Raw genomic sequence first — 21,483 nt, 5'->3', positions numbered from 1 at the left:
GATCGTTGTGGCACTCCACTGGTCACAGGTCTCCAGTCTGAAAAACAACCCTCCTCCACCACCACCCTCTGTCTTCTACCTTTGAGCCAGTTTTGTATCCAAATGGCTAGTTCTCCCTGTATACCATGAGATCTAACCTTGCTAATCAGTCTCCCATGGGGAACCTTGTTGAATGCCTTGCTGAAGTCCATATAGATCACATCTACTGCTCTGCCCTCATCAATCCTCTTTGTTACTTCTTCAAAAAACTCAAATCAAGTTTGTGAGACCTGATTTCCCACGCACAAAGCCATGTTGACTATCCCGAATCAGTCCTTGCCTTTCCAAATAAGTGTACATCCTGTCCCTCAGGATTCCCTCCAACAACATTCCCACCACCAAGGGGAGGCTCACTGGTCTATAGTTCCCTGGCTTGTCCTTACCGCCCTTCTTAAACAGTGGCACCACATTTGCCAACCTCCAGTCTTCCAGCACCTCACCTGTGACTATCGATAATATAAATATCTCAGCAAGAGGCCCAGCAATCACTTCTCTAGCTTCCCAGAGTGTTCTTGGGTACACCTGATCAGGTCCTGGGGATTTATCCACCTTTAACTGTTTCAAGGCATCCAGCACTTCCTCCTCTGTAATCTGGATATTTTTGCAAGATGTCACCATCTATTTCCCTACAGTCTATATCTTCCATATCCTTTTCCACAGTAAATACTGATGCAAAATATTCATTTAGTATCTCCCCCATTTTCTGTGCTCTACACAAAGGCCGCCTTGCTGATCTTTGAGGGGCCGTATTCTCTCCCTAGTTACCCTTTTGTCCTTAATATATTTGTAAAAACCCTTTAGATTCTCCTTAATTGTATTTGCCAACACTATCTCATATCCCCGTTTTGCCCTCCTGATTTCCCTTTTAAGTATACTCCTACTTCCTTTATACTCTTATGGATTCACTTGATCTTTCCTGTCTATACCTAACATATGCTTCCTTCTTTTTCTTAACCAAACCCTCAATTTCTTTAGTCATCCAGCCTTCCCTTTCACCCTGACAGGAATATACTTCCTCTGGATTCTTGTTCTCTCATTTCTGAAGGCTTCCCATTTTCTAGCCATCTCTTTACCTGCGAACATCTGCCTCCAATCAGCTTTCGAAAGTTCTTGCCTAATACCGTCAAAATTGGCCTTTCTTCAATTTAGAACTTCAACTTTTAGATCTGGTCTATCCTTTTCCATCACTATTTTAAAACAAATAGAATTATGGTCGCTGCCCCAAAGTGCGCCCCTACTGACACCTCAGTCACCTACCCGGTCTTATTTCCCAAGAGTAGGTCAAGTTTTGCACCTTCTCTAGTAGGTACATCCACATACTGAATCAGGAAATTGTTTTGTACATACTTAACTCCTCTCCATCTAATCCTTTAACATTATGGCAGTCCCAGTCAAATATGGTAGTTATCTCCTACCATAACTACCCTGTTATTCTTACAGATAGCTGAGATCTCCTTAGAAGTTTGTTTCTCAATTTCCCTCTGACTATTGGTGGGTCTATAATACAATACCAATAAGGTGATCATCCCTTTCTTATTTCTCAGATCCACCCAAATAACTTCCCTGGATGCATTTCCAGGAATATCCTCCCTCAGCACAGCTGTAATGCTATCCTTTATCAAAAACACCACTCCCCCTCCTCTCTTGCCTCCCTTTCTATCCTTCCTGTAGCATTTGTATCCTGGAACATTAAGCTGCCAGTACTGCCCATCCCTGAGCCATGTTTCCATAATTGCTATGATATCCCAGTTCCATGTTCCTAACCATGCCCTGAGTTCATCTGCCTTCCCTGTTAGGCCCCTTGCATTGAAATAAATGCAGTTTAATTTATTAGTCCTACACTGTCCCTGCCTGCCCGACTCACTTCTATTCTCAACTGTACCAGTCTCAGATTGATCTCTTTCCTGGCCACAGAAATGTCTGTCTGTACCTCTGACATGCTGAATCCCCTAACACAATTGATCTCCTGGAAGCTGACATACCCCTCGTTGCATTAGAGCCAGTCTCAATACCAGAAACTTGGCTGTTCGTGCTATGTTCCCCTGAGAATCCATCACCCCCTACATTTTCCAAAACAGCATACCTGTTTGAAATGGGTATATCCACAAAAGTCTCCTGCACTAGGTGCCTACCTCTCTTACCCTTCCTGGAGTTAACCCATCTACGTGACTGTATTTGAGATTTTCCCCCCTTCCTATATCTGCCATCCATCACATACTGTTGCTGTTGCAAATTCCTATCTGTCTCTCCAACCGATCCACTCAATCTGATAAGATTCGCATGCAACAGCATTTATGGCAGATATAATCCGCAGTAACCCTTAAATTCTCTTTAAAATCCCACATCCGACAAGAAGTACATATCACTGCAAAGGCCATTTTTGGTCCTTCACAATCTACAGACCCAGAAAATATTACCGTCTTATTCCTCTACAAACACTGCCCCAGGATAAATTAATAGCTATGGCTTATATTTTAAGTTTAATCGAGAGACTTATCTCCAAAAATTAGTAGTACATGTAAAGTTTGGATATTTTGAATTTTGCTCAAATAACATTGACAGCTCTGAATAACATTGCCTTTTGAACAATACAGATAGTTCTACAGTGCCATAGTTGTGTTCCAGCGAAAATGGGGCCCCATGGGAAAAAAAAGGGGGTTGGGGTAGACCAGCAAAAAAAAATCACTCACAATCACTCAAAAATCACCCAATGGTCTAATGCAAAATACACCACAGCCTGAATGAAGGTTGCGATCATACTTATTAACACAGTACACTTAAAAAATGTGAGAAAGCTGCTGTCATCAGCTGACATCGCACATGTGCAGAATTGTACAGAGGTTTCAATGTGGACACAGGTGCACGCGCAGAACAGTACGAAGACTGGCACTAACATCGTACATGCATGGAGACATCAGCAGATATTGGTGCATGTGTGGAACAAAGCACATTAACCGATCCCAGTTGGAATCGCACCGCTGAAAGCACGTTATCCCAGAACTACCTGTAATGATTTAATTTTGGAATGTTCCATCCAGTGATGTTCCAATCTTTGCTTTTAATCAGACATCTCTTCATGATCTACCTACTGGAACATCCCATGGAAATAATCTTAATAGCAGGTGGTTGGCTGTGTACATTCGCCATATTGTTCATAAAGAATAGTCCACATTTTAATTTCATTCTGTTTGGAATCTCTTGTTTCCACAAGTGTACACATGTATCCATAAACACCAATAATAGCGGACATAGTATAAAATGCACAATGTATCTCAAGATTTTACCAAGCCTCTTGCACAGGCTGTTAAATGGTCATGGACCTTTGCTCTCTGCAATGCTTATTTGAAAACTAATCAGCCAAATTAGTGAATTTCATAACCACTATGAAAAATTCTCTGTTTGTTTCCACTTAAGAATACAGCCTTCAATGCAATGCAATATTTTACTTAAATTTCAGTAAAATGTGAACATTTCCATCAATACATAAATCCAGTAGATGCCCCATTCTGGTTTTAACTTTTAGTTTATAGTATCCATTCTATTGATTACATTGCATTAAAGACCAGTTATTACAAAAGAAAAAGACACCTACCAAAATACAGGATTAACTTTTGTTAGCTTCAGGCATCTTAACAAAGTTCACTGCCCAAAATATTACCATTATTCCCTTTATAGATACTGACAACTTCTCGAAGTTAACAGTTATGAATATATATAACCTCATACAATGGACCAGCCTTATTAGTAGCTAAAGTTGCAGTTGGCCCACAATTTGTCATAATTTATTTGCACTTTAGATCACAGATAAGTGCAATATGATCTGATGGGTGTGAAACACTTGGCAGAGCCAAATGGCAGATGATTTCCTCGTGACTTGGAAAAGGAATAACCTGAAAAACTTCAAACATATTCATATCTGCAAAAATGTAGTCCAGACAACCCTGGAAGCCACCCACATAATTTGTGTAAGCAGGCTCTCCACAAGCACTTTTTAATTTAAAGAAGTGCATAAGCGACATGCTGCAACGTTCTTCCTCGCCATTTGAAGTCCAGTCTGGATGATCAGCAGAAATATGTCCCTTGATGACAAATTCATACAAGCCAGTGTCTGGGGTGCTGTTGAAGTCACCACAAAATATCACTGGTGTATCAGGGTGCATTTCTGCTGTAACATGTTGAAGGTGACGAAAGGCAATTGCTATCTGGATAAGGCGAATGTGGCCTCCTGGCAAAACATAAAATGATTTGGTCTTTCAGTATCAATAAATATACTTAATACAGGAACTGATGAGACACTATATCCAACAAATCATTGGCATAAAAACAAAAAAGATGCTACAACTACCAAACTGAACTGGCACATTTGCAGGGAGAGAAATAAAGTTAACATTTCAAGTTGAATCTGACTCTCAAGATTTATGGAAGGTAGAAACAGGATTAGATATGCCATTAGGATGGAAAGGGAAGGTCTACTGTACAGGGAGGATAGGAGAAATTAAATGACTCAATTATCTTAGAATAACAGTGAAAGGATGAGTAATGATTGTTTTCAAGGAACAAAAGTATTTGTCCAGATTGAATATGTTAGTACAATGAATGGTTCTACCCAAAAGCAAGAACGTCAAAAAAAGATTCAAGCACATGCCAAAATGAGGAAGGAAAATAGGGCCAATGTTCATGGCCTGAAATTGTTGAACTCAACATGGAGTCCAGAGGCTGTCAAGTGCCTAATGGAAAATGAGGTGCACCTTCTTGGGTTTGCGTTGGACTTAATACTGCTAAGGATAGAGATGTTAGATGAGATGAACAAGTTGGAGAATTAAAATGACCAGCAATCAAAACCTCAGGCTTATGCTTACACATTCAATAGTGTACCACAAAACAGTCACTATCTGTACGTGGTCTCCCCAATATAGACATGATTTGGAGATGCCAGTGTTGGACTGGGGTGTACAAAGTTAAAAATCACACAACACCAGGTTATAGTCCAACAGGTTTAATTGGAAGCACTAGCTTTTGGAGCGCTGCTCCTTCCCACAACCATATTGGAACCACAGTGCTTCCAATTAAACCTGTTGGACTATAACCCGGTGTTATGTGATTTTTAACTTTGTACTCCCCAATATAGAGGGGACCACATTGAGAAGCAAATACAGTGTATAAAGTTGGAAGTGGTATATGTAAGTCACTGCTTTACCCAGAAGTAATGTTTGGGACTTTTGTAAGATTCTGATAATGCAATCTTGCACAATAATATGTCTTCCTGTTGTTCAACTAAAGATTACCCCCTCCTGTGGGTAACAGGACCCTCAATAATGTCTGAACCTCAATCTCCGGCCCATTTTCTGCATTTCTGCTCTCACCCCTCCAGAATCCTTTCTCCACTTTCCACCTCAAAGGCCTCCAGATTGAAAGGATCATCCTTCATCATTTCTACCATCTCCAGTAGAATGCCTCCATCAAAAACATAATCACTTTCCCAGTCCACCAGTATTGTGAAGGGGCTGTTCCCTCCATTGCAGTCTGTTTCACTCATCAAATCATTTCCAAAACCATCCCACGCAATTATAGGAGGTGGAATACTTTTACTTCCTCCATTCTGACTATCCATGATCCCAACACTCCTTCCAAGTGAAGCAATTATTGACGTGTATTCTTTTCAAATTTGTATACGGTGTTTGTTCATTACAATGTGGCCTCCTCTATACTGGGAGACCATACACAGTTTGGGCAACAACTTTGAACAACACATCACTCAGTCCACAATACTGACCTTAAGCTTCCAGCTGCTTGTCGTTTTAATTCACCACTCTGCTGTCATGCCCTTAGCCTGTTGCAGTGTTTCAGTGAAGGCCAATGCAAGTTTGAGGAACTGCATAGATTGAGAATTCAGATGTGCCAGTGAAAGGCAGAGTAGACTTTATGAGCCAAATGGCCTAGCGTTCTGGACTCAACATTGAGTTCCATTTCAGACTTTAAGCCCTGTCCCACATTTCGATTTTCTTTTGCCATGTGCCGGTTTGAATCTTATTTTTCAAGATTTTGCTTCAGACAGTATCAAATGTGATACAAATTGTGTGAAACATATCCCTACATAAACATTATTTTTTCTTCATTCACTGGATGTGGTCATCACTGATTAGGCCAGCTTTTATCAACCATCCTAATTTGCCCTTGAGAAGATGGCTGTGAGCTGTCTTCTTGAACCACTGTAGTCCATTTCCTGGAGGTGATAGAATTGTTGGGGGGGCGGGGAGGTGGATGGCTGGAGGTGCGTGCAAACATAAGTTGCAAGTACTGCTGTAGCCATGGCGCTTTCCTTTAGAGTCAAAGAGATGTACAGCATGGAAACAGACCCTTTGGTCCAACTCATCCATGCTGACCAGATATCCTAACCTAATCTAGTCCTATTTGCCAGCACTTGGCCCATATCCCTCTAAACCCTTCCTATTCATGTACCCATCCAGATGCCTCTTAAATGCTGTAATTGTACCAGTCTCCACCACTTCCTTTGGTAGCTCATTCCATACACCACCCTGTGAAAAAAAGTTGCTCCTTAAGTCCCTTTAAATCTTATCTCTCCTACCCTAAACCTACGCCCTCTAGTTCTGGACTCCCACATGCCAGGGAAAAGACTTTGTCTATTTATCCTATCCATGCCCCTCATGATTTTATAAAAATCTATAAGATCACCCCTCAGCCTCCGACACTTAAGGGAAAACGGCCCTAATCTATTTAGCCTCTTCCTGTAGCTCAAATCCTCCAACCCTGGCAACATCCTTGTAAATCCTTTCTGAACCTTTTCAAGTTTCACATACATCCTTCGGATATGAAGGAGACCAGAATTGCACACATTATTCCAAAAGTGGCCTAACCAATGTCCTGTACAACCACAACATGACCTCCCAACTCCTGTACTCAATGTTCTGTCCAATAAAGGAAAGTATACTAAACGCCGCCTTCACTATCCTATCTACCTGCGATTCCACTTTCAAGGAGATATGAATCTGCACTCCAAGGTCTCTTTGTTCAGCAACAGTCCCCAGGACCTTACCATTAAGAGTATAAGTCCTGTTAAGGTTTGATTTTCCAAAATGCAGCACCTCGCATTTATCTAAACTCCAGCTGCTACTTCTCAGCTCACTGGCCCATCTGATAAAGATCCAGTTGTAATCTGAGGTAACCTTCGCTGTCCACTACACCTCCAATTTTGGTGTCATCTGCAAACTTAATATACCTGTTATGCTCACAGCCAAATCATTTATGTAAATGATGAAAAGTAGTGAACCCTTGTGGCACTCCACTGGTCACAGGCCTCCAGTCTGAAAAACAACCCTCCACCACCACCCTCTGTCTTCCACCTTTTGAGCCAGTTCTGTATCCAAATGGCTAGTCCTCCCTGTACTCCATGAGATCTAACCTTGCTAATCAGTCTTCCATGGGGAACATTGTCAAATGTCTTACTTAAGTCTATATAGATCACATCTACTGCTCTGCCCTCATCAATCCTGTTTGTTACTTTTTCAAAAAACTCAATCAAGTTTGTGAGACATGATTTCCCATGCACAAAGCCATGCTGAATCACCCTCATCAATTCATGCCTTTCCAAATACATTCCCTCCAACAACTTGCTCACCAACAATGCCTGGCTCACAGGTCTAAAGTTCCCTGTTTTTTCTTTACCACCTTTTTGAAATAGTGGCACCACGTTAGCTAACCTCCAGTCTTCCAGTACCTCACCTCTGACTATTGATGATACAAGTTTGGGATCTAACTTTAGAATTTATGGATTTTGTGTACATAGGGTTTTTCAACTGACTAGATAAACAAGCTCCAGCTTACAAGGTCAGCTTAAGGGAAACATACATAATTTATGGAAAGATTTTTAAAATGTTTTACTTCAAGTTTTGAACAGTATGTGTAAAGCTGAAATGAATAAAAATAAAATCTGCCAAGCCAGGTTTCAGTCTAGGATCTGACTTGTCCAAGGAATAACATTAGCTTGGATCATAACTTCCTCATTTTTATGGCATTTATACTCTCAACAAATGTTTTGTCTCTTGACACAAGCATTACCTTTATCATAATTTTCCTTCTGTTCTTCCTTCCCCTTTCAACAGCAGCTAATCCACCATATTCCTGCCCTCATTCAGTTCTGAAGAGACATACTGATCTCAAAACGTGTTTCTCTCTCCATTGATGCTGCCAGACTTGACTATTTACAGTACTTTTTTTAAAACCTCAGATTGCCAGCATCCATGGTAGTTTTTTTCTTAGATTATTGTGATTGGCAACAGATTCTTGACTCTCAAATTTCAGGGGTTTTATTAATTTTATGGACTCCCCATCAAGCCACCGCTTTAACTTAACTTTAAACATTTTTTTTAATAAGTTATTTTGATGTCAATCTACACCCATCATATTTGTGAATATAAGAACTATCCACTATCATGGCAGCACTAAAATTAAAGAGAACTGAGTCACCCAGGACACAGAGTAATACTAAGCTTTCCACTGGAGATTAAAGTTTAAGTTGAACTGTGGATTGGAATTTAAATGCATGTATTACATTCTGTTCCCTCTATTTTGGTCATTTAGTGAAAAGTAGTGCACTTCTTACAAAGATGTCTAATATGCGCCCAATGTTGTACTTCAAGTTCCTTTAATAACGTCAGCTGGATTTCCATCCCCATTTCCAGTTGCAAACAACATCATAGAAAATCCCTCTGCAAGGAGTGTGTCTGGCCTTAACAAATGGCCTGAATTGCAGAAATGCAAGAATTTTTAAATCATACATGTTAGGTGTGTTCTACATCATCAGTGCTGGGAAGAGAAAAGAACATCTACCTGTATGTTGTTTAATAAAAATAAGAATTCATAGCATAAAGTAGTGGTTTCCCCAGGATTTCCATAAAACATAACAGGGATTAGGCATTCTCATACAAACAGCTTGCATCAACCTTGCATATCATAAAATATCCCAAGGTTTTTCAAAGGTATGTTGCGAAATAATGTTTATACCAAGATACAAATAAGTACGAGGACAGGTAAAGGAGACCAGTATCTGTGTAGTGCCTTAAAAGGATGAGACAGAGAAAGGGTTTAGCGAGGGAGTTCCAAAGATTGGGGTCTTAGCAGTTGAAAACATGACCAGCAACAATTGAGCAATTAAATTGGGAATGTAGAGAACAGAAAATATATGAGTGCATAGGGTTGTAGGCTATGACCACAGAGAGATCTGAAAGCAGGAATTACAAATTTAAACAAATATGTTAATAACTAGCAACCAATACAAGTCAGTGAGCACGAGTGATAATGAATGGACTTTTTGACAGAGACCAATGAAGATATATAAAACCAAAAGAATTCTGATGAATAGACGATGTCTGAAAAACCAGCATTCTCAGTCCTTTGCAGATACTGACCAACTTGGGTGTTGCCAACAGTGTAATGAATATTTAATTTTAATGATTCACACATTTTCAGAGTATAACGTTTAGTTTGAAAATTGAAATTTTTAGATACAAGATAAATGAAAACATCCAATTTGAGAAGCTGGTCAACAAACTTTAAAGTGATTGTAAAACAAAGATTTTTTTTATTACAAGGGTCATAGTGGAAAGTATTGGAGACTAAAAAAAACTGTAGTTTCTTGGTGGACAGATGACTACAGCTGTATCACAAAGGAGTTAAATTAATAATATTGATTTCAAAATTACAGAGGTCAGGTTTGAACATTTTAATTATTTAGTTTAAACCTCTATGTGGGTCATCCCAGCTGCACCACATAGCTATGGGGATAGATTGCAGGGAGGATTTTGTAATTGGTTCTGGGTTTTAGCTGTGTGGCTTTTCAAAGTAATAGGCATTGGAAGTTTGAGGTTACAGTAGTTTAAACAATGCAGACAGAGGGAGAATCTGCAAGCTGCAGGGATTCAGAAAACAGAAGGTTTCAAATTTGGTCTCACTAAACAAGAGCCGAGAAAGTTCACAATCATTAGGTGTTGATGGAGACACAGAGGCTTCCCCTAACTGAGCATTAGTGTAAGGACCCCAAGAAATCACATACCTCAGAACAGTAGGAACATAGGGAAGATAAAAGTGAATTCCTGAGAGCTGTGTTCACAACTTGTTTGGGCCCATGCAAAGTAAAGATGCTGTAAAGGCAAGCACTTCGGAGAAATAAATGTAAAATGGGAAGTTGACTGTTGAAATTTTCAGGTTTCATGTACAAGCATTGACAAAATCTTGCACTAAGTCATATTTGCTTTGTTCAGTTTTTGTACAGTAAAAAGTTGTGTTTAAAACGTGAATTCCTGTGGTGTACCCTTTTCAATTAATAACTGAGAGTTCAAATTTCAGTTGAAAAGGTAATGGCATCTACCAAGATCATATCACACAAGAAAAGTACTGTCCTAAGTGCAATTTCTTTCTGTATTAATTTGGTAATTTAAAAAAATCTTGTGTAATTAGATAAAAATGTAGCTTTTATAGATATACAGCTTTTAAACAGGTTTTAGATCTTGAACCACAGCACATTCTGTTATAGATCATTGCCATCCTCATAATTAGGCAACTGAATGAATTTTAATGAAGACTGTTCATGCCAAACAAATGCAAGATCAATATCCAAAATGGGTAGAGGAAAAAAGAAAAGGAAGAGAATGGCACAATAGATAATCTTAGAGATGTAAAGTTTACCTTTTGGATGCCAGTAAAGATGAGTATTACCAATACACAACTTCTTTGATGAATCTTCAAGAGACTCAAGTACACAAACCTAAATAAAAATATAAATATTTAGAATCATTAATGTACAGCAAACATTGAATTACTCACAGTTCCTGAGATATTTCAATAAATCCTCAATCTAGTCAATAAGATCATGACCGAACAGCAAGTTAAATTCACATATCCACCTTTGCCCCACATTCTTTAATACCTTTAGATAAGAAGTCTATCAATCTCAGATTTAAAATTAATGATTAATTTAGCATCCATTGATGTTTGCAAAACAGTTTCAAATTTTTGCCAATATCTCATAGCGTCACACCTAAAAGGCGTAACATTAAGACTTTGGTCTCTTTGCTGGTTTCTCAACCAGTAGAAGCAATTTCTCTCTAGACACCTTAACAATTCTTTGTAATTAATGGACCAGAATGTATTGTCCATCTCATGTTGCCTTTGATCAGGTGGTCATGATCCGTTTACACATTTTGTGTAGGTACACTTATAGTGTTAGGGTGGGAGCTCGGATATTTTAACCAAGTGACACTGAAGGAAAGGCCATATATTTCCAAGTAGGATGGTGGTGTTTCCATCAAAATCCTGAACATGTTGATAAAAATCACCTTAAAAATTTCTAAATTCCAATTAATACAACCCTCGTTTGTGTAATGTCTCCTAGTAATTTAACTCTTGGAGTCCCGACTAATCCATACTCCCCTTTTTCCAAGGTCAACACGTTTTATTAGATCTGGTGGTCAAAACTATTCACTGCATTCCTCATGTGATCTAACCAGGGCTTTGTTTAGCTGCAGCAAGACTTGTATTTCAGTCCCCTAAATATAAAGACCAGTATTTTATGACAATAAACCCAGGTACAGCAAGCAAGTAGGAAGGCACATGTCATATTAGGCTTTACTAGAAGGTAAGGAAATCCTGCCATAATTGTACATATCTATGAGGAGATCAGATCTGAAACTCTATGCAGTTTTAGTCTCCTGATACAAGAAAGAAAACACTTTACATGGAGGCAGTGCAGCAAACGTTCACAAGATCGACTCCTAGAATTATCGGATGATCCTACAATAAAGGGAGAGTAGATTGGGCCTAGGCTCTTTGGATTTTAGAATGAGGGGTGATCTCATTACAGTACATAAGATGCTGAGGGGCCTTGACAAGGTAAATACCTAACAGGTTGTTTCCTCTCAATAGAGAGTCTAGAACTGAGGGGCACAGTCTCAGGATAAACAATCAACCATTTAAGACTCAGATGAGAAGGAACTTTTTTGCTCAGACATTATGACTCTTTGGCATTCTCCACCCTGGACGCCAATTTAAAAATATAGAAAAGGAAAAAAACACTTGGATTTCAAATTGGCAGCACCTCCAAATATTTCATCATATGTTGGACTGTAGAATTTTAAAATAAATCGCTTGCTAATGGTCAGCAGCTGAGTAAAAGCAGAACGAGTTAACAGAAGTATGAGGAGGAGTTTCACTTCTTATATATGCTTCACTTGGCCTGACTATACAGGAAGTTGATATATAATATATCCTTAATCCACCCAAGCCATTTGTTAACAATGTGATGGAGAATAGGAGAACTGCTGTAAAAAATATTAATTACATTGAGTATCAAGCATTTCAAATCACCAAGGCTGGATACACATACAAAAATAATAAGGAATTGCATTAAGAAGCGCATGGGTTGCATTCTAAAGTGGTGAAAGAGACTTGAAATTGAATTGAAATTTAAAATTTTTAAGTTCATATATGATGTTATTTGAATGGTATTGAGCGAAGTGATCTGTGAGTAAAGAACTTGAAATAAAAACTAAATTAGGGAAGATATTATTAAGAGAGAATGTGGATAACAGAATACAGTGAATTTTAGAACAAACTGTGGAAATAAATAAACTCAAAGAAAATATGAATGCAGACAATTTGAACAACCATCACACTCAAAGGTAAAGGTATATGACAAAGAACAATAAGTAAAACCATGTCCCGTAAAAACATAAATTTCAAGGAATTTTATGACTCAGTCAAGCTGTAAATAACAGTTATAACTCTGAAAATGATTAAATCATATTACCATTGATGAAATTCAATGTTGTTTATGATTTGTTTAATGGTTAGGATTACACCAGTGTAATGACAGAATATGAATTATTGTATTTATTGAAGAGAAATTGTTGGAAGTAGAGCCGGTAGGGTTAGAATAAAATCTTTTGCATCAGCTCCACTAATCTTAACAACAGGTGAGATGGTTCGGAATCAGAGTCATCCAACAAGTAATTTAACCATAGTAAGGATGAGGGAAGTGAGGGAACCAAACTTGTATTTTAAACCAACTTAAAGCATGCAAAGAGAAACAGAGTGTTGGAAAGTTAATTTGTAATTGCAGTTGCAAGACTGAGAGACAGTGTTAATTTGATCTTGCAAGGTTAAAGAAGAGATGATGCTTCCAAGCTTGTCAACTTTATAAAGGGATTGTGATTGACTAAATGTAATCAGAATTGATCTTATAAACTTTATTACAAATTGGTAGAACTTAGCATACTTTCTGATCTTTTGTATTAAGGTATATAAGGAATATGAATTGTTTCTAAGATTCCACAGTAGAATCAAGCCAGGAAAAACAAACTTAGTCATAAGGAGTGTCTGATTTACTGGGAAATGCTCTAATTAAGCTAGGATTGAGACATGAACTCAAAGACATCAATCCAGAGTCCAGATTACGTGGGCCTCCCTTTTATCTTTAATAAAGCAAAGAATGTTTATTTTAGCAATGTCACAATGATAACATTCATGAAGAGATGGACCCATTAATGACTTAATGAGTTAAGGAGCCAGTCTGTAGACAGTGGGGTGAGGGTGTGATGTTAGTCAATATCCATCACCCTTAAGTCATGTTTACCTTGGCCAATCGGAATGTAATTGATCATGGTGGGGTGTTGCTGGGAAAGAATTAAGCAACAGTTTTCAGTAACCAAGATGCATCCAATGAGAAACTTTAAAGTCATTCCACTTCCAGTTCAGAAAGGGTGGTCTGAAGTATTAGACACTTTATTTGGCCTAGTTTTAAGTATAGGAGTTGGGGTTGTAGAGGATGTTGGTGAGCCCTATTATGGAGTACTGGTGTCTAGTTCTGGTCACCCTGTTATAGGAAGGACGTTATTAAGCTGCAGAGGATTCAGTAGAAATTTACTGGGATGTTGTCAGGAAAGGAAGGTTTGAGTTATAAGGAGAGGCTGGCACTTTTTTCACTGGAGCGGAGGACACCAAGAGATGACCTTATAGAGATTTACAAAATAATTAGGGTTATAGATAACGTGAATCTAACGGGTGTCTTTTCCTTAGGGTGGGGGGATTTCAAAACGAGAGAGCATATTTTTTAAGGCGAGAGAAGAAATTTGTTTTAAAAAGACATGGGGGCAATTATTTTTTAAACAGAGTAGTTCCTGTGTGGAATGAACTTCCAGAGGAAGTGGTGTATGTGGATGTTCAAAAGACATTGAGATATGTACATAATAAGAAATGCTTGAAGGTATATGGGCCAAGGTCAGGCAGGTGGGAGTACTTTAGTTTAGAATTTTGGTCAGCATGTACTTTGCTTGGACTGTTTCAATGTTTTATGACTCTGTTTACAGGAAGGACTTAAAGGGAAAATAGTGTAAATTTGTTGGTAATCACAAAGTATGTACTGCAGGTAGGACAGGCATATTGGAATAAAATCACATTCATTCAAATATGATTGGACGATATAATATCTACTACTTTGGAATGCAAGTTATACAAATATGGTTGGTCAAAGTTTAATTGGAAGGAATTACTTATAGAAATAGTTATCTGTAAGAGTAGCATAAAACCTTTGCTCTTGTGAAGATTTGAGTAGCATGCCTTTTTTTTAATGTGTACTTCTCCTATGCATGCATGAATAAACTTATAACAAAGAACCCCAAGTCTTGTCTGGCCTTACACGAAAGAAAAGGTGGAATTAATCAGTCACACTGCATTGAAATCCATTTTACACAGAACCTTTCTATTCTTAATTTATTAATATTGATTTGTAACCCTATGCTTCCATCTACACTGTACATGGACAGATGTGAGACACAAATAACAACGGCAGATGCTGGAGGCCAAGGTAGACAAACAGGAACCTGGGAGAACACAGCAAGCCAGGCAGCATCAGGAGGTGGAGAAGTCAATGTTTTGGGTGTAACCCTTCTTCAGGACCGGGGATGCGTGTAAGGGGAGCTGCCAATAAAGGGGGTGGGGGACAGGGTGGTAAGGTGGGGTTAGGTGAACACAGGTAGATGGTAGGAGAGTCAATGAGAGGGCATGCATCTGGTTGGTGACTAGAAGGCTGATGAGAGGGTTGCTGGGGAGTGGGAGGGGCTGGGAAGGGAAGCAGGTGATGGTTGGGATAGGTGGAACCAGGTAGAGGGTATGACCTGGTTGGTCGATGGGAGAGATGAATCAAAAGAGCGGGAGGGATGGGGAGAGGGAGGTTATTTGAAAGTAGAGAAATCAATGTTAAGTCCTCCTGGCTGTAGGCTGCCCAGGTGGAAAATGAGAGGTGTTGTTCTGCCAATTTGTGGTTTGATTCACTGTGTCAATGGAGGAGACCAAGGATGGTCAGGTCAAAAAGGGAGTGGGAAGGGCAATTAAAATGGGTGGAAACTAGGAGGTCAGGTCAGCCCCTGTGGGCCCAGCTGAAATACTGGGTGAAACATTCCCTTAGTTTACGTTTGGTGTCCCCGATGTAGAGAAGACCACACTGGAAGCATTGGATACAGTAAACTCGGTTAGAGGAGAGGCAGGTGAACCACTATCTCACCTGGAAGGACCGTTTGGGGCCCGGGATGGAGGTGAGGGAGGTGGTGCACCCGCATCTTTTCCGGTTGCAGGGGAAGGTAACTGGGGGTTTGGTGGCATTGGTGGGGAGAGTGGTACGAACCAAGGAGTGGCAAAGCGAACAGTCTTTGCGGAAGGCAGAAAGGGGTGAGGAGGGGAAGATGTTCTTGGTGGTGGGGTCTAGTTGGAGTTGGCAGATGTGCTTAAGGATGACATGTTGGATGCGGAGACTGGTGGGGTGGTAGGTGAGAAGGGGGATCCAGTCTTTATTGCATTTGGGGGTTTTAGAGCAGTGGAACATGGAATGGAGGTGGTGCAATGGAGTGTTGTCTGGATGACAGAGAAGAGGCAAAGCAAGTTGTTCAAAATAGATGGACATCTGGAATGCTTGGGAGTAGAATGCCTGCTTATCCGAGCAGATGCGGAGGAGGAACTGGGAGAATGTGATGGAGTTCTTGCAGGATACTGGGTGGGAGGAGGTGTAGTCCAGGCAGTTGTGAGTCTGTGGGTTTATAGTAAACATTCATCTGGAGACTGTCACCAGAGGTGGAAATGGAGAGGTCAATAAAAGGGGGGGGGGGGGGGGGGAGTGAGCGGGATGGATCAAGTGAATTTGAGGGCAGGGTGGAAGTGTGGACAAAGTTCAGCCTGGGTGCAGGATGCTGCAACGATACAGTCATCAATGTAATGATGGAAGACACAGTGCCTGTGTAGGTGCTAAAGAGGGACTGTTTAACATAGCTGGCAAAGAGGCAGGCGTAGCTGGGGCCTACCCTAGTGCCCATGGCCACCCCTTGGATTTGGAGGAAATGGGAGGAGCTAAAGAAAAAGTTATTAAGGGTGAGGATAGGTTCTACGAGGTGGAAGAAGGAGACTGGATGGGTCTGTTAGAGAGGAAGAAGCTGACGGCCATCCTTGTGTGGTATGGACGTGTATATGGATGCAGGTCCATAGTAAAGGTAAAATGTTGGAGGCTGGGGAACTGAAAGTTACTGAAAAGGTGGAGGGCCCGTGGTTGGTATCATGGATGTAGGTGAAAGGTGCCTGAATCAAGGGGGAGACGATGGAGTTGAGATAAGATGAGTTCGGTGGGGCAGGAGCATGCAGAGACAATGGGTCGGCCGAGATAGTTGGGCTTGTTAATCTTGGGGAGCAGGTAGAACCGGGCAGTGTGGGGTTGGGGGCTATAAGGTTGGAGACAGTGGACAGGAGATCACTGGAGACAATGAGAGCACAGACAGTGCAAGTGATTTTGGCCTGAAGGGTATTCAGATATCAGCAAATTCATGTCACTTCCTGCTGGAGTAAATATGATAAATAATGAAGGTCCCAATATGGAGCCTCACAGGTTGCAGACAACCTTAGAGATATATTTGCCTATTATCCCTACCCAGTCTCCTGCTGCAGCTAATTTCTTTTCAAAAGTTAATGATTTATCCTCAATTTGGGAGCTTTATCATATGCCTTCTAGAGAGTCGTAGAAATAACATCCATACATGGCCACTTTTTAAAAAAAAGGTTTGTCAGGCAGGACAACATTTACAAACTCTCTGATCAGTGAACGATTTTAAGATGCTCAGTCACTCCATCCCAGGTTATAGATCCCGATACTAAAATCTAACAAACACATCTTAGGATTTCGGCTGTTTAGCAGTAGCTCGATGCTGCAACATTCTGACGATCTCAGTCATGTTGTACATTACATTCTTTAAAGTTCCTAAATGGATACCCTTCATTTTGTTACAATGTTGTCCATTACAGTGCGTTTTAACGAGCAGATATTATTCTGCAGTTATTAGGTATTTTTTCCATTTATTAACACTAAATTTCCACTCTGCCACAGTACCTGGAGAGTGGTTGATCTTTGCAAGACTTTTTCTTTAACTTGAGGATTCGTAGAAATCTTTTCCAAAATCTCGGTGTGCAAAGGGTCCGAAACTAAAGCCTCGCTCAAGGTCACATCATGCTGACTTAGCAGCCGGTACTTGGAGGCTCTGAAGAAAGTTGCTAGGCCTTCGTGTTGCTTCTCTTTGATGCGAAATGCTCCTTGAAAGCCGAAAGCATCAAGGGCCGGGGACAAGCTGTTGGTAAAAACACTCTTATCCACCTCCTGGAGACAGATGATGTCGGCGTTGTAGCCACTGAGCTCTTTTTTGATGAGGTTCTGCCTGTAATCGAGCTCGAGTGCATAGGGGGGACAGTAAGGGTACAGGGTGTTCCTGGAGAGCTCGGTCTGAGCGTACACGTCGGCCAGGATGTTGTAAGAAACCACGCGGAGCAGCGGTTCCTCCGGGGCCCGGCGGGTGAGCCACTGGCGGCTGTCGAAGGTACAAGCCCCGGGGCCGGCCTCCACCACGCCGTCACTTTCCAGCTCCACCGGCGCCCCGAAACGCCGCCCGTCGCCCGGGTGACATCTCAGCTTGAGCCTCAGGCCGATGTGGCCGTTGCTCGGCGTGAAGACCCGGCCGTTAGCCGCTGGTTCCCAGCTGCCGCTCGCCTCCTTCAGCCACCACTCGAACAACGAGTGCGAGGCCTCGCCGAACTCCACCTCCACCTTGGGGCAGACCGGGAAGCCGGCCAGGATGGAGGTGGGTAACCGCAGCTGGGTCAGACTGGGCGGGTTTCTCTCCACTCGGTACCGGGACTCGCCCACCTGTAAGATAGCTCCATCCTGCCAGGCCTCGGCGTTACTCGTGTCCCCGGGAACCGGCTGTTCTCCCTGGTACAGGGTCACAGGAGGGGCCGAGGCCTGAGCCGGGGCCTGGGCCGAGGCCGCCTCTTTGCGGCCTTTCTTGGTTTGCTTGGCCTGAGCTTTGACCAGGTTGTGGGCGATGCGGCCGAGCGCAGTCTGCAGGCTCTCGCTCTGCTCCCGCTGCAGATGCCGCTGGCTTCCTCCCTCGGGCCCAAGCCGCAGCGAGATGGTCAACTTGGTCTCGGTGGGGACACAGCGGACGACAGCGGTCTGCATGGCCGCCGAGCCCGCGCTCGGCCCCCGGCTCCGGCTCGAGGAGAAGCGGGCAGCGAGCCGCTGCAAACCGGCTGAGGGCAGAGAGCGGACGGCGACACCGACCAGGCCGCACATGGGGGGCCCGGCTCTGCCGTGGGATCCCCAACAGAAAAGATATCGGCTTCCGATTAGAAATACATTAAAATGCTAAATACATCCTGTGGAGCCAAATTACACAAACTGGGTGGGCGCCGCCGGCAGGAGGATTATTGTTTAATTTATTTCAAACATTGTTCAGGAACTAGATGGTCTTGTGTATGTACACCCAGAATGCCTCGTCACTCAGTCTGAACCGACCGTGTAATCACTCCGCCACACATGGAGACGAGGAAAAGATTAATATTTATTCTTTCAAATTCCGTTGAACCACAAGAAAGACGCGGCGATGGCTGGTGTTTGAGTAAAACTTAATCACTGTAAACCAAGTGGATGTTGGATTAGTACTAGAGGCAAAGTACTATGAATGGTACAAAAAAAAACCAAACGGTGCAGCAATATGAACGCTTGTCTCCAACCCAGAGTGAAATGGGAGGCCCATGAAGATGACAGTCTGAACAGTTTGTTTTTAGATGGAAATTAACGTCCAATACCTAAACACAGTCATGGCTAAAAGGGTCAACAAATATCGTTTTTTTGGACTGGAGAGAAAGACGTGTGAGAGGTGTGATAACCACCATTTCATATAGAAGGAAATATACCACATGTGGATCTGGTGGAAAGTCCCAAAACTGTGAAAAGATGTGCAAAACACAAAAGAGTTATCAGAGAAAAAGTGTATCATGATGACTTAGGTGAGAGAATATTGTACTGCCAAATTGTTGATGACACAAAATAGGTGGGAAGCAAGTGGTGACAATGACAAAGTCTGCAGAAGGATCTAGACAAGTGATTTGAGCAGAGGCATGGCAGATGGAATACAACGTATTTGGCAGGAAGGATAAAAGAGAATAATATTAAAAGGAGAAAGCTTCCATATATGAGGAAGTTTCATTTATAAATCATAAAAAGCTAGCATACAAGTTCAGGTAATGGCAATGTGACTGTGCTGGCCTTTATTTCAAAGTGAATGGAATGTAAAAATAGGGAAGTCTTGCTAAAACTATCCAAGGCACTAGTTAGTACACAGATGAAGTTCTACAAACAGTAATTTCAATTCCGCATATATAAGGATAGAAACACTGATGTTGAAAGCAGTCCAGAGAAGGTTTACTAGGTCAATTTTGGATAAGGGGGATTTTTTTTATGAGGAGGGGTTGAGTAGGTTAGGTTTATATTCAGTGGAATATAAAAGAACAAGAGGCAAATTTATCTTCAGGGCTTAGCAGCCCTCAAAACCCTGTCAGTTTTCTCCCCACAGACCCATCCCAATTCTGTTTCCGTGTTGCACCTGTTCTGTGTATGTGCAAAGTTTGCACTATGCATATGATGTTAGGAGTCATGTGTATGCACAGTTGCCCTGCAGTTCCAGTGTCAGCAAACATTATTAATTGTGTTAGCTCTTGTAAAATGAACTCTGCAATAGAGTTTTTTCTGACAATAAGTGTCAGAAAATTTGTTTACCAAAACAAGTAAAGAAACTACAATTGTCACTGACATCAATATGGTCTGAACTCCAACAGTTACGAGACTAATCTTCTTGATGAATACTGATGTACAGTGGCAGTTATTTAAGTTGGGACTGACACGTTTTTTTACAAAAATATCATGGAGATGTACAGCACGGAAACAGACCCTTTGGTCCAACCCGTCCACGCCGACCAGCTATCCCAACCCAATCTAGTCCCACCTGCCAGCACCCGGCCCATATCCCTCCAAAACCTTCCTATTCATATACCCATCCAAATGCCTCTTAACTGTTGCAATTGTACCGCCACCACCACATCCTCTGGCAGCTCATTCCATACACATACTACCCTCTGTGTGAAAACGTTGCCCCTTAGGTCTCTTTTATATCTTGCCCCTCTCACCCTAAACCTATGCCCTCTAGTTCTGGACTCCCTGATCCCAGGGAAAAGACTTTGTCTATTTATCCTATCCATACCCTCATAATTTTGTAAACCTCTATAAGGTCACCCCTCTGCCTCCGACGCGCCAGGGAAAACAGCCCCAGCCTGTTCAGCCTCTCCCTATAGCTCAAATCCTCCAACCCTGGCAACATCCTTGTAAATCTTTTCTGAACCCTTTCAGGTTTCACAACATCATTCCGATAGGAAAGAGACCAGAATTGCACACAATATTCCAACAGTGGCCTAACCAATGTCCTGTACAGCCGTAACATGACCTCCCAACTCCTGTATTCAATACTCTGACCAAAACAGGAAAGCATACCAAATGCCTTCTTCACAATCCTATCTACCTGCGACTCCACTTCCAAGGAGCTATGAACCTGCACTCCAAGGTCTTTTTGTTCAGCAACACTCCCTAGGACCTTACCATTAAGTGTATAAGTCCTGCTAAGATTTGCTTTCCCAAAATTCAGCACCTCGCATATATCTGAATTAAACTCCATCTGCCACTTCTCAGCCCATTGGCCATCTGGTCCAGATCCTGTTGTAATCTGAGGTAACCCTCTTCACTGTCAATTTTGGTGTCATCTGCAAACCTACTAACTGTACTTCTTATGCTCACATCCAAATCATTTATGTAAATGACAAAAAGTAGTGGACCCAGCACCGCTCCTAGTGGCACTCCACTGGTTACCTCCAGTCTGAAAAACAATCCCCCACCACCACCCTCTGTCTTCTACCTTTGAGCCAGTTCTGTATCCAAATGGCTAGTTCTCCCTTTATTCCATGAGACCTAACCTTGCTAATCAGTCTCCCATGGGGAACCTTGTCGAACGCCTTACT

At 41.6% G+C, this 21,483-nt stretch overlaps 1 protein-coding gene across 1 annotated transcript; it reads right to left on the bottom strand.

The window, feature by feature from the left end:
* Nucleotides 1–2,506: 2,506 nt before the first annotated feature.
* Nucleotides 2,507–18,974, bottom strand: pde12 (phosphodiesterase 12). The gene is made up of 3 exons (XM_072582344.1): nucleotides 17,474–18,974; nucleotides 10,741–10,819; nucleotides 2,507–4,264 (listed from the first exon to the last, which is right to left on the bottom strand). Exons 1-3 carry the CDS (start codon nucleotides 18,707–18,709, stop codon nucleotides 3,822–3,824), a joined length of 1,758 nt encoding a protein of 585 aa, XP_072438445.1. The 5' UTR covers nucleotides 18,710–18,974; the 3' UTR covers nucleotides 2,507–3,821.
* Nucleotides 18,975–21,483: the final 2,509 nt, after the last annotated feature.

The sequence above is a fragment of the Chiloscyllium punctatum genome, chromosome 12 (assembly GCF_047496795.1).
Source record: "Chiloscyllium punctatum isolate Juve2018m chromosome 12, sChiPun1.3, whole genome shotgun sequence".
NCBI classification, from domain to species: Eukaryota; Metazoa; Chordata; class Chondrichthyes; order Orectolobiformes; family Hemiscylliidae; genus Chiloscyllium; species Chiloscyllium punctatum.
This window is presented reverse-complemented; position numbering and strand designations above follow the sequence as displayed.